This window comes from Cnephaeus nilssonii, assembly GCF_951640355.1.
Source record: "Cnephaeus nilssonii genome assembly, chromosome: 16".
Lineage (NCBI taxonomy): Eukaryota > Metazoa > Chordata > Mammalia > Chiroptera > Vespertilionidae > Cnephaeus > Cnephaeus nilssonii.
Window position 1 is genome coordinate 40,941,843 of NC_137087.1, and position 13,322 is coordinate 40,955,164.

General features: G+C 45.5%; 1 protein-coding gene across 1 annotated transcript; it reads right to left on the reverse strand.

The window, feature by feature from the left end:
* Positions 1-829: 829 nt before the first annotated feature.
* Positions 830-12,597, reverse strand: OPALIN (oligodendrocytic myelin paranodal and inner loop protein; the record flags this gene model as incomplete). The annotated part of the gene is made up of 7 exons (XM_079793265.1): positions 830-1,006; positions 2,490-2,546; positions 4,259-4,381; positions 6,029-6,064; positions 9,184-9,219; positions 12,118-12,220; positions 12,476-12,597. 7 exons carry the CDS (start codon positions 12,595-12,597, stop codon positions 830-832), a joined length of 654 nt encoding a protein of 217 aa, XP_079649391.1.
* Positions 12,598-13,322: the final 725 nt, after the last annotated feature.

The window sequence follows — 13,322 nt, forward strand, 5'->3', positions numbered from 1 at the left end:
TGAATCCCCTGGATCTCTCTTCTTGACCGTGAGCTTTTCCCCACGATAGTCCAAGGACTTGAGCTTTTCTCTCTACTCCCACAAAATGGATATAGCCTCATTTCTAATAATCATTTAAAACACTATTTACTGTGTGCACACACATGCACACACAGCCCATTGCAATTTGTCTTCCTTAAATATGTCTGATCACATATTTAAGACACAGTGGGAGTAATGAATGGTCCAACCATGTGCTGCCCTGTAGTCAAGGCACGTGTGGCTCCATCTGATTTCTACCCTGAGATATTCAGTAATAGCATCTGCTTTCCCTCAGACACCCCTTTGAGCTTCATTTTGAGATCATGTAGGTCTTGGCCAACCCTCCCATAGAAGTCAGGTAAAATGATTTTTTGAGAAGTGGGATGTAAAAAAAGGTGAGGAGGCAAGACACTCAGAAATCAAGCCCCCTTTCTAAAATCACACACACACACACACACACACACACACACACACAGAGAGAGAGAGAGAGAGAGAGAGAGAGAGAGAGAGAAAGAGAGAGAGAGAGAGAGAGAATTTCCACTGGGGTCAGGAACAGGACCCAAGGGCTCCTTCTGGATGCACAGTGATCTCACTTGGTGGTTCGCTGCTTCTTAAACCACAAGATCTGAGAGCTGGAATGAACCTTGTCAGATCTGTCCCCAAAGAAACAAATCAATCCAAAAGTTTTCCAGATTTGTCAATGAAATTTGGATTGGTTACGAAGCAGCTTAGCATCTCTCCTCACTCCACGCTCAGATCCCTGGGTTTCCAGCTCTGTTTCAGCTCCAGTTCTGCTCTTTGACCTACATCATTCCAGACTCAGTCTGGGCACAAGCCACCACAATCCCCTCCTTCTCTCCATCTCCACAGTAGGACGGTAAGTGTCGTGCATGATCTCCTCGCCTCCTGATACAGTCTTCACATATATGTGAGCTTCTTCTGCTCCCATCATATTCTTCTCATGTGTGGGTGCTCTCCTAGGATTCTTGAGAAAACAAACAGTTTTTTAAAAATACAGAAGAGACTTCTGCTTCTGGCCAAGTTGGAGTAACACAACCAGATTTACCCTCCCACCTACAAGAACCAAAATTCAGACAAACGGTCTAAAACAATAGTTTTTGAGACACTGGACATCAGCAAGGATGGACAGGGATCCTTAAAAGACAGAAAACAAATAATTGCCTGAGCTTGCTGCCTTGGGAAGGGTTTTCAGGCCATTCAGCATTCTCTTGCTTCATGTTAGCATCGTGTCTGTTGTTCTATTCTTTACTTTTAATCGATTAGTGTCTTTATATTTAAAGTGAGTTTTAGTAGTCAATATGTAGTTGTATCTTGCTTTAATATCCAATCTTAATATCTCTGCCTTTTAATTGAGATATTTATACCAACTACATGTAATGGGATATTGACACAGTCGGGTTTAAATCTACCTTCTTGCTATTTGTTTTCTATTTCATGTGTCCATTGTTACTTTTTAAACCTTTTTTCTGCTTCTCCCATTTAGATTTTAGAAGTGCCTTATTAAGTTCCATGAAAAAAATCTGTTGGGATTTACATTGGAGTTACATTTATTATGTAGACCAATTTTAGGGTATTTGACATCTTTATGCTATTGAGCTTTCCTATCCAGGAGCATGGTATATAATTCCCATTATTTAGGTCTTATATAATATCTTTTACTAAAGTTTTATTTTTCTCCTTAAAGGGGTTATATTCCTCAGCATTCTATGTATATTTTTATTGCCACTACAAAATGGTATTTAAACATTTTTTATTCTTTATATTGGTATTGATTTTTAGAAATGCAAATTACTTTTGTATACTGAATTTGTATCCAGTAAACTTGCTAGAATTGCTTGATAATTTTAACAATTTATCTGTAGGTAATCATATCATCTGAAAATAATGAAAGTTTTATTTCTTCTCTTTCAGTTTTATATGTCCTACTTCCTTTTCATATTCTACTGCATTGACTAGGACCATACATATTGAATAGAAGTGGTAATAATGAGCATCCTTGGTTTGTTTCTGACCTTGAAAAGAGAGAATTCATTAACAGTTTACCCTTAGGTATAATGTTTGATGTAATTTTTAGAAAAGGTATCTCCATTTGATTTAAGAACATTCCTATTCTATTTTTAGTTTGCTAAAGTTTTCACACCACGAATGGCTGTTAAAATTTTGTAGTTTCTTTTCCTATTGAGGTGGTCACATGATTTTTCTCTTTTAATTTGTCAGTAAAATACATTATATTACATTGATTTTCTAATATTAATTCAACCTTGAATTCCTGTCCAGCCAATAAAAGTGCTGAGAAGCTCCTGTGTCTGAGTTTCACTTAGTCGTCTCTTTTCCACACATGCTCAGAACTGTACTTCTCCTGTGATGCAAAAGGCTTCAAAACCCTTGCTTCACTAGGTTTGTTTACTGTGTGATGATATACAGTGATTACAACCAAGAGTTCTTACCTCAGCTATCTTGGGATTGTCATCAATTTCTGAAATTTCATATGGCCTCTCACTTTCCTAAGTTGGAAAGGAAGGAAAGAAGGAAGGAAGGAAGGAAGGAAGGAAGGAAGGAAGGAAGGAAGGAAGGAAGGAAGGAAGGAAGGAAAGAAGGGGAAGAGAAAGGAAGGGAAGGGAAGGGAAGGGAAGGGAAGGGAAGGGAAGGGAAGGGAAGGGAAGGGAAGGGAAGGGAAGGGGAGGGGAGGGAAGGGGAGGGGAGGGGAGGGGAGGGAAGGGAAGGGAAGGGAAGGGAAGGGAAGGGAAGGGAAGGGAAGGGAAGGGAAGGGAAGGGGAGGGGAGGGAAGGGGAGGGGAGGGGAGGGGAGGGAAGGAAAGGGAAGGGAAGGGAAGGGAAGGGAAGGGAAGGGAAGGGAAGGGAAGGGAAGGGAAGGGAAGGGGAGGGGAAGGGAAGGGAAGGGAAGAAAGAGTCACACCATTGCCCATGACCTTGATTGTGGTACTTAAACTTAGGTGCACATTACAATCACCAGAGAACTTTGAAAACAAAACAAAATAAGCAAATAGATAATAACTCTCCCTTTCCAAAACACAAATAAGAAATTCCATTGTGAGTTACTTCAAAAATAATCCAGGGTTGGCAGTGTGGAAAAGTGGGTGGGAGTAAAGATGAAATATAATTTGGCAGGAATTGATAATTAGGTTTATCATATGATTCTCTCTACTTCAGTATATGTTTAAACATAGCCATACATTTTAAAAAGTTGTGTTTTTTAAAGACCAGTGCCACAACTCGGTTATCCCATAATACTGATTTAACTGGCCTTGGCGACTGGTATTTTTGTAGCCTCCTAGATGATTTTAAAATGTACTGCAGGTTGAGAAACTACCACTTAATTAATACCACCAGCAAGCACAATACTTCTGAATGGTTAAAGTGTACAGCTTGCCAACACATCTTTACATCCATGATCTCATTTGGTCCCTGTGAATTTGCCTGCCTCTGAAAATAGGTAGGCTTGTTTGATGACTCCGATTAAGTTGAACTAATGAAGGCACAGAAAAGGTTAAGTCACTAGTCCAGGGTCATGTAAGTGATAAAGTGGCAGAGCCAGGGTCGGAGCCTCGGTTTCCTACCTCCCTGAGAATGCTGACCTCTGTGAGAACAGCAGGAATGTTCACAGAGGATGGAATTAGAACCCAGAGTCCACACGACACAGTTGTATCACAACCTGGAACCTCGCTGCATATCGGCGAGGTGGCCTTTGCATTCTGAGCGTGGTGCCCAGAGCAACCTGGCACTCGGAAGGGGCAGGGTCGGTAGACTCCCTTGTGACTGAAGTGTGTTCAGATGTGGAAAAGGGCAAAGACAACAGAGCCACATACTCCGGACATACACCTGCCAATGACACCTCAGCACCTGTTTCTCCTCTATCTTTCCTAAGATTATCTCCTTTTTTAGGTCATTTGTGCCCTCCTATTTCTCGACTTTAAAAAACACATCCACTGTACAGACACGTTACCATGGCAACAAAGTCCCTCTTCACTGCTACTTTTTGCCACCCCAAATACCATCTTTGTAGCCACAGATTTCCTCACATGAGCTGAGGTTGTATGACAAACCAGTCCATGAGTCTGAGAAATCGAGGTGCAGGAATGTCCATAGACTTGTCCTCAGAAAACAGATATAAGTCTAAACACACTTTGCCCAAAAGCCAGTTCACTCAAATACTGATTCCTGCCAACACCTCCAGACCCAAGGAAGCTGCTAATCACCTCAGTGGACTCACGGCTGCTGCTTCTTCTTCGGTGAATCAGAGTAAACAGTAAAGCTACCAGCAGGGCTGTGGCCACCAGAGACGGAATGCCTGCGGCTAATCCAATAGAGGGCCCACAGTCCTGAAACAGAGAGAAAAGCAGAGTCAGATTCTCTAAGAATAAAGGAAAACATTAATCAATTAAAAGAAAGAGTCCTGGCTGGTGTGGCTCAGTTGGTTGAGCATCATCCCATGTACCAAGAGGTTGCTGGTTCAATTCTCTATCAGGCCACATGCCTGGCTTATGGGCTCAATCCCCAGTAGGGGGCATGCAGGAGGCAGCTTATCGATACTTCTCTCTCTCTCTCTCTCTCTCTCTCTCTCTCTCTCTCTCTCTCATTTTTTCTCTCTCAAATCAATAAAAACATATTTTAAAATAATAATAATAATTAAAAAGCCTTCAGGGACCCTAAGTGTTATACAAAATCAAACAGGTAATGAAATATTGTAAAAAATGTTTGCAATGTACAGTACAGGGCAAATGGCTCATTTTCATAGGATTTAATTTACATAGTTTAAGTCAATTAGAAAAAGGTGATAATCCAGTAGAAAAATGACAAAGAATATGAATAGGACATTCTTAGAAACAAAAATACAAATGTCTCATCAACTGAGATCTGATTCAAAGCAACAATTAGGTACCATTTTTATCTATTAGTCTGGCAAAAAGTGAAAGGTTTTATTACATCCCATACCATTTTGATGTGAATTTTTAAAATTTTATTTACACTAAATGCATTAACCAATTAATTTTCAAATTCCCACTTTGTTTTGATCCGAGTGGAAATAGCCACGTAAATTTTCAGATTTGCAGATTTTCTGGAATCATCAAAGATAATCTGCAGCCCTAGCTGGTTTGGCTCAGTGGATAGAGCATCGGTCTGCAGACTGAAGGGTCCCAGGTTCAATTCTGATCAAGGGCACATGCTGGGTTTTGGGCTCGATCCCCAGCAGGGGATGTGCAGGAGGCAGTTGATCAATGATTCTCTCTCATCATTGATGTGTCTATCTCCCTCTTCCTCTCCCTTCCTCTCTGAAATCAATAAAAATATTTTTTTAAAAAAGATAATCTGCAGAATCTGTGTAAATGTGTGATTCTCACATATAACATAAATTCAGAAAAGTATATCAGTCATAAATATATAGATTGATGACTTTTCACACAAGGAACCCAGCACCCAGATGAAGAAACAGAACATTGCCAGCACCCAGAAGCCCCTTTAGTCACCCGTGTGTAAGACTATCTTGAAATCTATCACCGTAGATTTGGCTGTTTTTCAACACCATAGAGATGCATATAGACAGTACGTACAGTAAGTCCTCACTTAACACCCAGAGGTTCCTGGGACGTGGTGAAACAATGTACAATGAAACCGGTTTTACCATGGACTGGTGAATAGAAACCAGAGTTCCGTTACTACAGCATCTCGCCAATGCTATAATGAAACAGTGTTGAACAAAACATTCTTCCAGAACCTGCCAACTCTTTCGTGTCTAGCTTCTTTTGCTCAACACATTGTGAAATCCATCTGTGATTTGCATTCTCTCCCTCACTTCTGAACTGAATTGGTCATAAGAGTAATAGTTGAGCCAGAGTCTGTGCTTGGTAACAGTTCACATATCAAATTTATCTACCCCTCAAAAGAAATGCACAAGATGGGTACAGCATCATTATGCCCGTTTTATAAATGATCAAACCAAGGCTCCAAAATTTAAGTGGCATACTCACCACTTCTTTCCCACCTGTAACAACTGGAGAGGTAGTCTGTGTAGAAAAAGAACATATATCTTAAGAAAACAAATGAATATTATCTGTGGAATGAATATTATACAAGACAGGCTGTCAAATGTGAACTGCCTAAAATTCTATCATGCCTAAAATTCACCCCTTTGCTAAACGTTCTGTTAAAACAATAGAAACAATTGTGATGGCTGCATCCATCTGTGGCTAGGGTTCAAGGTCTGGAGAAGGGGCTGCGCACAAACGAATATACTAGACAAATTTAGAAGGCATGGGGAAGCCAGGCAGAGGCTTCACTCTAGAGGAGAAGCTCCCTGAATCTCCGGACCCATTAACTTTTATTTACGAGAATACACATTTGCCCTTTAGCAAAGCAAACAGGCATCAAAGGTAAAGTTTGGTAAACAATAAAAGGATTATCAGGTTAGGGGATTGCCTTCAGCCATTCAGCCACAAGCAGGGCAATAATATGCTGATTTTCAGCCCTTGCTGAATATCAAAGTCCATTAACCTTCCAGAAGACTTCTCACATAATTATGCTAACTGCTTGTTGGTCTTAGCCTCTGGCAACAAATGACTGCCAAACAGACCCTTACTTGACTGCTTTCCAGGTAGAAGACATGAGATTCTTCTATAAGAAGACAGAATTCAGAAACTCAGGAGCGGTCTTTGTTATGTACCCCAGGGATTTGCCATAATACCCTTTATAACTCAAGAAGGCTTTCTTCAGTCCCTAGTCCCCACATCTTTCCCAGCACACTTTGGGCTTACCTGTCCCCACTGTTAGAGGAAAAAGGTAAAGACTGGTGGAAGCTAGTGAAGGACACCTTATTGTTTTCAAACATGCAATGAAGCAAGTGGCTGCGGGGGATCTGAAATTGTGAACTGTCCATGTTTCTGGGGTCATTCCACACTTGATGAATGCTTTGCATGTTTCCGGCTCACATCTCCACTCAAGGAGAGGCACTGGATCTTCCCTTTTTATGAGCTATTTCAGGTGATAGTCTTACCTGGATCACTAACTCTCAGGGAACCAACATCTACATAAGCAACCAGCTGCTGTCAACTCTGCTGAGTGGTCCAGTATGGAGTTAAGAGGGTAGGTCCTGGGCTCCCTACCTGGAGTGGAATGGTAATGTCTCCACTCACAGGTGAGGGGTCAAATTTCTTCATCTGTAAAATAGGATGCTAGTACCTACCTCCAGGGTTGTAATGAGCACCAGGAGAATAAGCCTTTGTCAGTTTCTTTGAATATTATTTATTTAATATTCTCATCAACCTCATTAATACCTGGTGTCTCTGGGGTTAAGGCTTTCACAATTTTTATCTCTGTTTCACACAACAAAAAATGAAATAGATCTCACAGACGTTATGGGATTTTGTCTAAGGTTCCACAGATAATCATAAATCTAACCTGAACTTGGGTGATTGAATTCCATACCTAGGGCTCTTGCCCGGAGAGTTCCCACCGAAGGAGCAATGTGATAAAGGGGGCACTGACATTTGTGCTTAAAGGGTTGCAGTGTTACCTAAACACAATCCCACCCCTCCCCCATCTTACCTTAATACTGCATTTGCCTAAAGTGTTTTATTTCTCTGGGTTGTGGTAAGAGTTGAATATAATTTCAGGTAAGATGTTCTATTTTCAGGTTACAGAAATTCACTTTGGCTGGCTTTGACACACCCCCCAAAGGATTTAGGGGTGCTTCATGGAGCCCCAAAGCAGCAGGAGTCTGGCTTCTCCAGGGAGCAGAGCTGGGGTCTGGGAGTGTGTCAGGACCAAAGCCATCCCTCCTGGGATCTTTGCATCTCTACTGGGCACGTAGCCGTTCACATGTGCTCTTCTTTATTTGCTTCCTTCTTCTCCCTGAGGGTGAATTTTTCCGCATGGTCTGGCCCTAAGCCAAGCTCTTAACCACCATGTTACACTGCCTTCCATGACCAAAGGCTGCGCCCCAACTCAGTTTTTGCACTTGACAGTTCAGTATGGCCCAACAGGGACCACTTGCCTCTGTGGCCGTGCTCCCAACTCCCTGCAGAGGCTCTGATGAGCCAGGGATCCACCTCTGCCCCTTCCCAGGGCACTGGCACCCAGCTGCACCAGAGGGAGGGGTTGTATGGTAAAGACCTAACTGCGAGGTAGAGTGACCGTCCTGCTTTTCCAGGGAGGTTGCCTAGGTGGCAACACAGTTGGCGTTAAAAGCAGATGGTCCCAGGCAGATCAGGACGGTGGGCCAGCTGACACAGGTTCACAGGGAGAGGGGGCCGTTCCCAGAGAAATGGGCTGTTAACCAAGAAGGCACTCCGGAAGGTGACGACCAGCATCACAAGGACCTCCCCTCACACACTCACCTCTACCCCCTCCCCTTGCCCCCAAGTAATGGCTTCTTGCTCCTCTGAGTTACCTTCATAGGGTGGCCTCGCCAGGATAAGACAAAACCTGGGGTCGCTACAGACCCGCTGAGTCTAAGCAGCGCAGGGGTGGCGGGGTGGCGGGGGGGGGGGGGGCACGAGGGGGGAGGGGGGAATTCCAGCAGGGACCATATTAACAGGCTTTGACAGCTCAGGGGAGGGAGGGGGATTTGTCTGCCAACAACAGGCAGAGGCTGAAGCAGGGAGCCGAGCAAGTCAGGGAGGCTCAGAAGGCAGGGCGACACCAGGAGGGTGCAGCAGGTGCCAAGGGAGTCTGGGCAGATGCCCAGGGCAGCCAGCAGGGGCACCAGGAGGCCGGCAGTGAGTGACAAGGCCCTACTTTCCCGCTGCTCTCCAGGACCGGGCCCTCGTGTTACAAGGGACTTGAACCCTGGCTCAGGTGTCCGCTTATGAGGTAGATCCAGTTTATTCTCTTCGAATAACCAGACGACTTCATCAGAAACATTTGGCCCGCGAAACCCACCAAAAATCTGGGCCAGGAAAACGCCTAGCTCCATCTCAGCAGCACTACTAGTCAGAAAACAGCCCTGATGTTTTTTCTTTTCAAACGGTGTATTTATGATGCTCAGCCTTGGGAAAATGTCAGCAGCCCCAGCTCCTCACGGGGCCTTTGAAGAGAGAGTGCGTGCGCGTGAGGTGTACGTGCTGGTGCTCTGGCGGCCACGGGGAGGGTCTGCGGTGATGCCTGGTGCATGGGCCGCTGGACTTACCGTGTTGGCCGGCAGCGTGAAGTTCAGTGAAAAACTCTGCAAAAGAGAAGGAAACACCAAAGCTCTCAGGAATGGCCAGCCAGGCTCCCGACCTCTCCACCTGTCACTGACCCTGCGATTCTAAGACCACTTACTGGTCAGACGGTGTCAGTTGGGTCGTGTCCTCTCCCAATCTCAGCCCAAAAAGAGAGCAGGGGAGCAGATGAGCCTGAGCATTAAGTCAGTCCTCAGCCAGGGCCAGACCAAGGGGCCAGCCTGCAGGACTAGTGCCTGAGGGACCCCAGTCCAGGAGGCCAGTAAGAACATTAATAGAAACTCAGCAAAGTGCTGAAAATGGTTCTCCCCACCCCAGAATTATTTTCAGGGAGGGGACTGTGAGAATTTAGAAAGACTTGGTACTTGCTGCTTGGGTTAGGAAGTAAGACCTTCCCGTGGCCGGCTCCAACAAGAACACCTGCTCCCTAAACCCCCTCCCCGGGTCAGAGCCTGAGAAGGACTAGGCTTCCGTGTTTGATGAGTCCAAGGCAGAGGTTCCGGGCTGGGGCTGAGCTGGTCAGGACCACAGAGGAGAAGCTAACCCTTCTCTCCCCTCCTCTCACTCAGCACCCAGCTGCCCCTCTCCCCCTAATATGGAGTCAATGGTTTTGTTTTTTTAAATACATGTTTATTGATTTTAGAGAGGGAAAGGGAGAGAGAGATAGAAACATCAATGATGAGAGAGAATCATTGATCGGCTGCCTCCTGCACACCCCCCACTGGGGATCAAGCCCACAACCCGGGCCTGTGCCCTGACTGGGAATCGAACTGTGGCCTCCTGGTTCATAGGTCAATGCTCAACCACTGAGCCAAGCCGGCTGGGCTGGAGTCAATATTTAAAGTTCATGGGCTCAATGGGGCACCAAATTGTTCACCTGCCCAGGTGCCCACGTATCTGGGTCAGGCCCTGCCAAGGGCTTCACAGGCCCTTCCTCCTCCCGTCTTCATCTCTGTCACCATCTTTTGGGCTCGTCAATGCCAGTCTTCCCAGGCCACTCTTTACCGAGACCAAGGCCGACGTTATTCTAGGCCAGTGGTCGGCAAACTCACTAGTCAACAGAGCCCAATATCAACAGTACAACGATTGAAATTTCTTTTGAGAGCCAAATTTTTTGAACTTAAACTTCTTCTAACGCCACTTCTTCAAAATAGACTCGCCCAGGCTGTGGTATTTTGTGGAAGAGCCACACTCAAGGGGCCAAAGAGCCTCATGTGGCTCGCGAGCCGCAGTTTGCCGACCACTGTTCTAGGACATTAGGACAAAAGGGATTCTGGGCCACCACAGGTCAGAGTCTTCTTCCTCAAGGGACCTCACCAATGCCCTCGGTTTCTAGCACCAACTAAGCCCACGGATGCTGCAAGGACACTTGCGGGTCACTGCACGGAACACAGCTGCCCAGAGCCTTATCTCATCTGAGCACTGGGTACTGACGTCAGCAGGCCCCAAGACAAAGCTTCCTTTGGGTGACAGCAGACGGGAGGAGCAGCAACAAGTGAGCCATTGCATGTGCTGTTTATCAATATTTGGATGACGAAGGTTTTGGCCAATTTCAGAAAGACGTCTATGTTTTGTAGAAACACACTACAGTGCTCTCACGGAGAGAAAAACATCACGTAAAGTTGGGTGGAGAAGAATCTGACGCAGTGTTCTTTAAAGAGGCAGCTGGGTGGGGTGAGGCAACCCTCATCTGGATCTGAGTCCAGACTCCGCCACTTAGAAGCTGTGTGGCCTTGGAAAAGTGACTCAAACTCTCTGGTCTCCATTTCCTCACACAGAGCTCCCAGGCTCAGGTTTTCCATCCTCAAAATGGGGATACAATCAACTTGCCCTGCCCACCTTACAGGATAAGTCCAAAGCAAATAACATCGGGGGCAGCTCCATCCAAACTGTAAAACACTGTAGGTGTGTGAGGGTCCACGTGGCGCCATACTCTTCGTGGCCCGGCACAGAGCAAGGCACAGGGAAAACACTTGGGAAGTTCTTTTTGGATGGAATCCCATACATGGATCAGCAATATTCAAAGTACTCGAATTTGGTATAGTACCCTTGTTGCTAAAATACACTTATTGTAAGTCTAAGCACAATATGATGTCTACATGATGGTTCTGAAGGCTCTTTAGGATCTCAGCGGCCAAGTGGCACTTGTTATAAGTTTGCTGTTGGTGAGGGGAAGTAGAGAGAGTCGGATAATTACTCCCTGTTATTGAGGGTGTGCTGAGTGTCAGATGCTGCGCTCACCACCTCCCTGTGAAGGGCCTGCTCTCATCCCTACATCACGGGTGAGAACTGAGACCAAAATAGGTCCCTGAATGTCACCAGCTGGTAAGTGGTAGGGGTTGGATTGTTGATCCTCCTAACCCCAAAGCCCAAATTCCACTCCTTTCACTTATCTCTTTAATAAAGAATCACAGAAGCCTCTTCTGTTTTCCCTTTTAACTTAGTAAACCTCATTTGAGTCACAACCAAAAATGTATCACAAGTCAATAAAAAGGGTGGAAAGTTTCTGATGCAACCTATGAATATCTATATTGCTGACCAGGTAGTAGAAGGCAGACTGAACAATAAGGGATAAAGGCATTGATCAGACCCATTGCTTCACCTGGGAAGTGAATTTAGCTGAAACATCTACTTTGTACCCTTGCCGTATGTGAGGTGTTATAAACAGAACCTTATTATTTAAATGAAAGATGAGACCGGCAAGTATTTGACGAGAACTTTACAAAAATTATTAGTATTTTGCACATAGAAAAGTAATTTAAAACCAAGCTCCTTGACTTAATTGTACCAAAGAAACAATTCTATTAGAATTAGAGATGTGAGTCTTAAAAGCCTGGGAATTGATTCTATTCAGAGAGAATGAAGGTTAGGCTGAGAGAAAGACGCTAGCTGTCACTCACCATTCCGACAGCCTCCCAAGAACCTTCTCCAAACACTGTCCTCCGCAGGCTCCTTTCTCTCTGGAGTTCTTGGCTTGTGTCTTGCATTTGCAGGGGCATCCAACTGGGAGAGCAAGGGTGACAGGACAAGAGGTGGCTCCAAGAGAGCCCTGGCCAAGCCATTTATGGTCAGGGGAGTAGCCGAGTCCTCGGCCCATCCCTCGAGGAAGACGGTCTCCTGCTCCATAGCCACTGTGTATCCAGGCTCCACAGAGAAGCCAGGTGATCTCCGTCATCATCAATTATCTCAGGCTCCTGTTCTACCCTCTTTGCCTTTATTTCTTGTCCTTCTGAGTTTTCAGGTCCCTTCCTCCGTTACACTTCCAACTCAGCAAAGAACCCACAGCTGGCCCGAGAGCTCAGCGGCTCCTGCAGCTGGAAACTCTCTAGAAACAATGGGTCCCACCAGCTGAGGCTGGCCCAGCTGCTAGACAGCGGCATCCCAGCGAGGATGGAGTCAACACGGTACCAGCATCGCTGTGGAGGCTGCCTGGGAGATAGGGGCTGGGACCTGCCCTGTATGTGAGGCAGGACTGTGGCTGCCACAGTGAACACACACCCTGCCTGGTGGAGTTTAGCCTCACCCCTTTCTGTTCTCACACATTGAATGGGGGCGCTCCTACAGCTGGAGGAGGCTGTTGACATGGGCTGCTTTTTTTCTTATGAGTTCTCTGTTAGGAGTTTGCTTCTTTAAAATAGTGAAGGCGTTGGCGTGCCATGCCAACAAAACAACGGGATTAAGACCAATAAATTTGACCGTTTAAATAAGTGCATTTCTTAATTTATTTAACAAATATTTTTTGCACCTTCCTCCTGTTGAGTATTATTTGGGCACTGCTCTCAGAATGGGTGATGAAGACAAAGGAGGCCCCAGCTCGTAGGGAATGTACATTCCAGCGAGGGCAGGAATCACTGTGGAGGAGCAGATGAGCAGAGTGACCCAGAGGCAGCTGAGAGGACATTTAAGTTGCATGTGAAAGAGGAGAAGAGGGTCCCAGGCAGAGGGGACAGCAAAGGCAAAACCCTGGGGCTGAAGCAGTCTGGCACCCTCACACACTGGACAGTGTCCAGTGCACCTGGAGCAACAGAGACCAGGGAGTGACCCCGGAAGGAGTTAAAGACTGAGTTAGGAGCCTATGGTGTGAGCCAGGAGGGCAGATAAGATT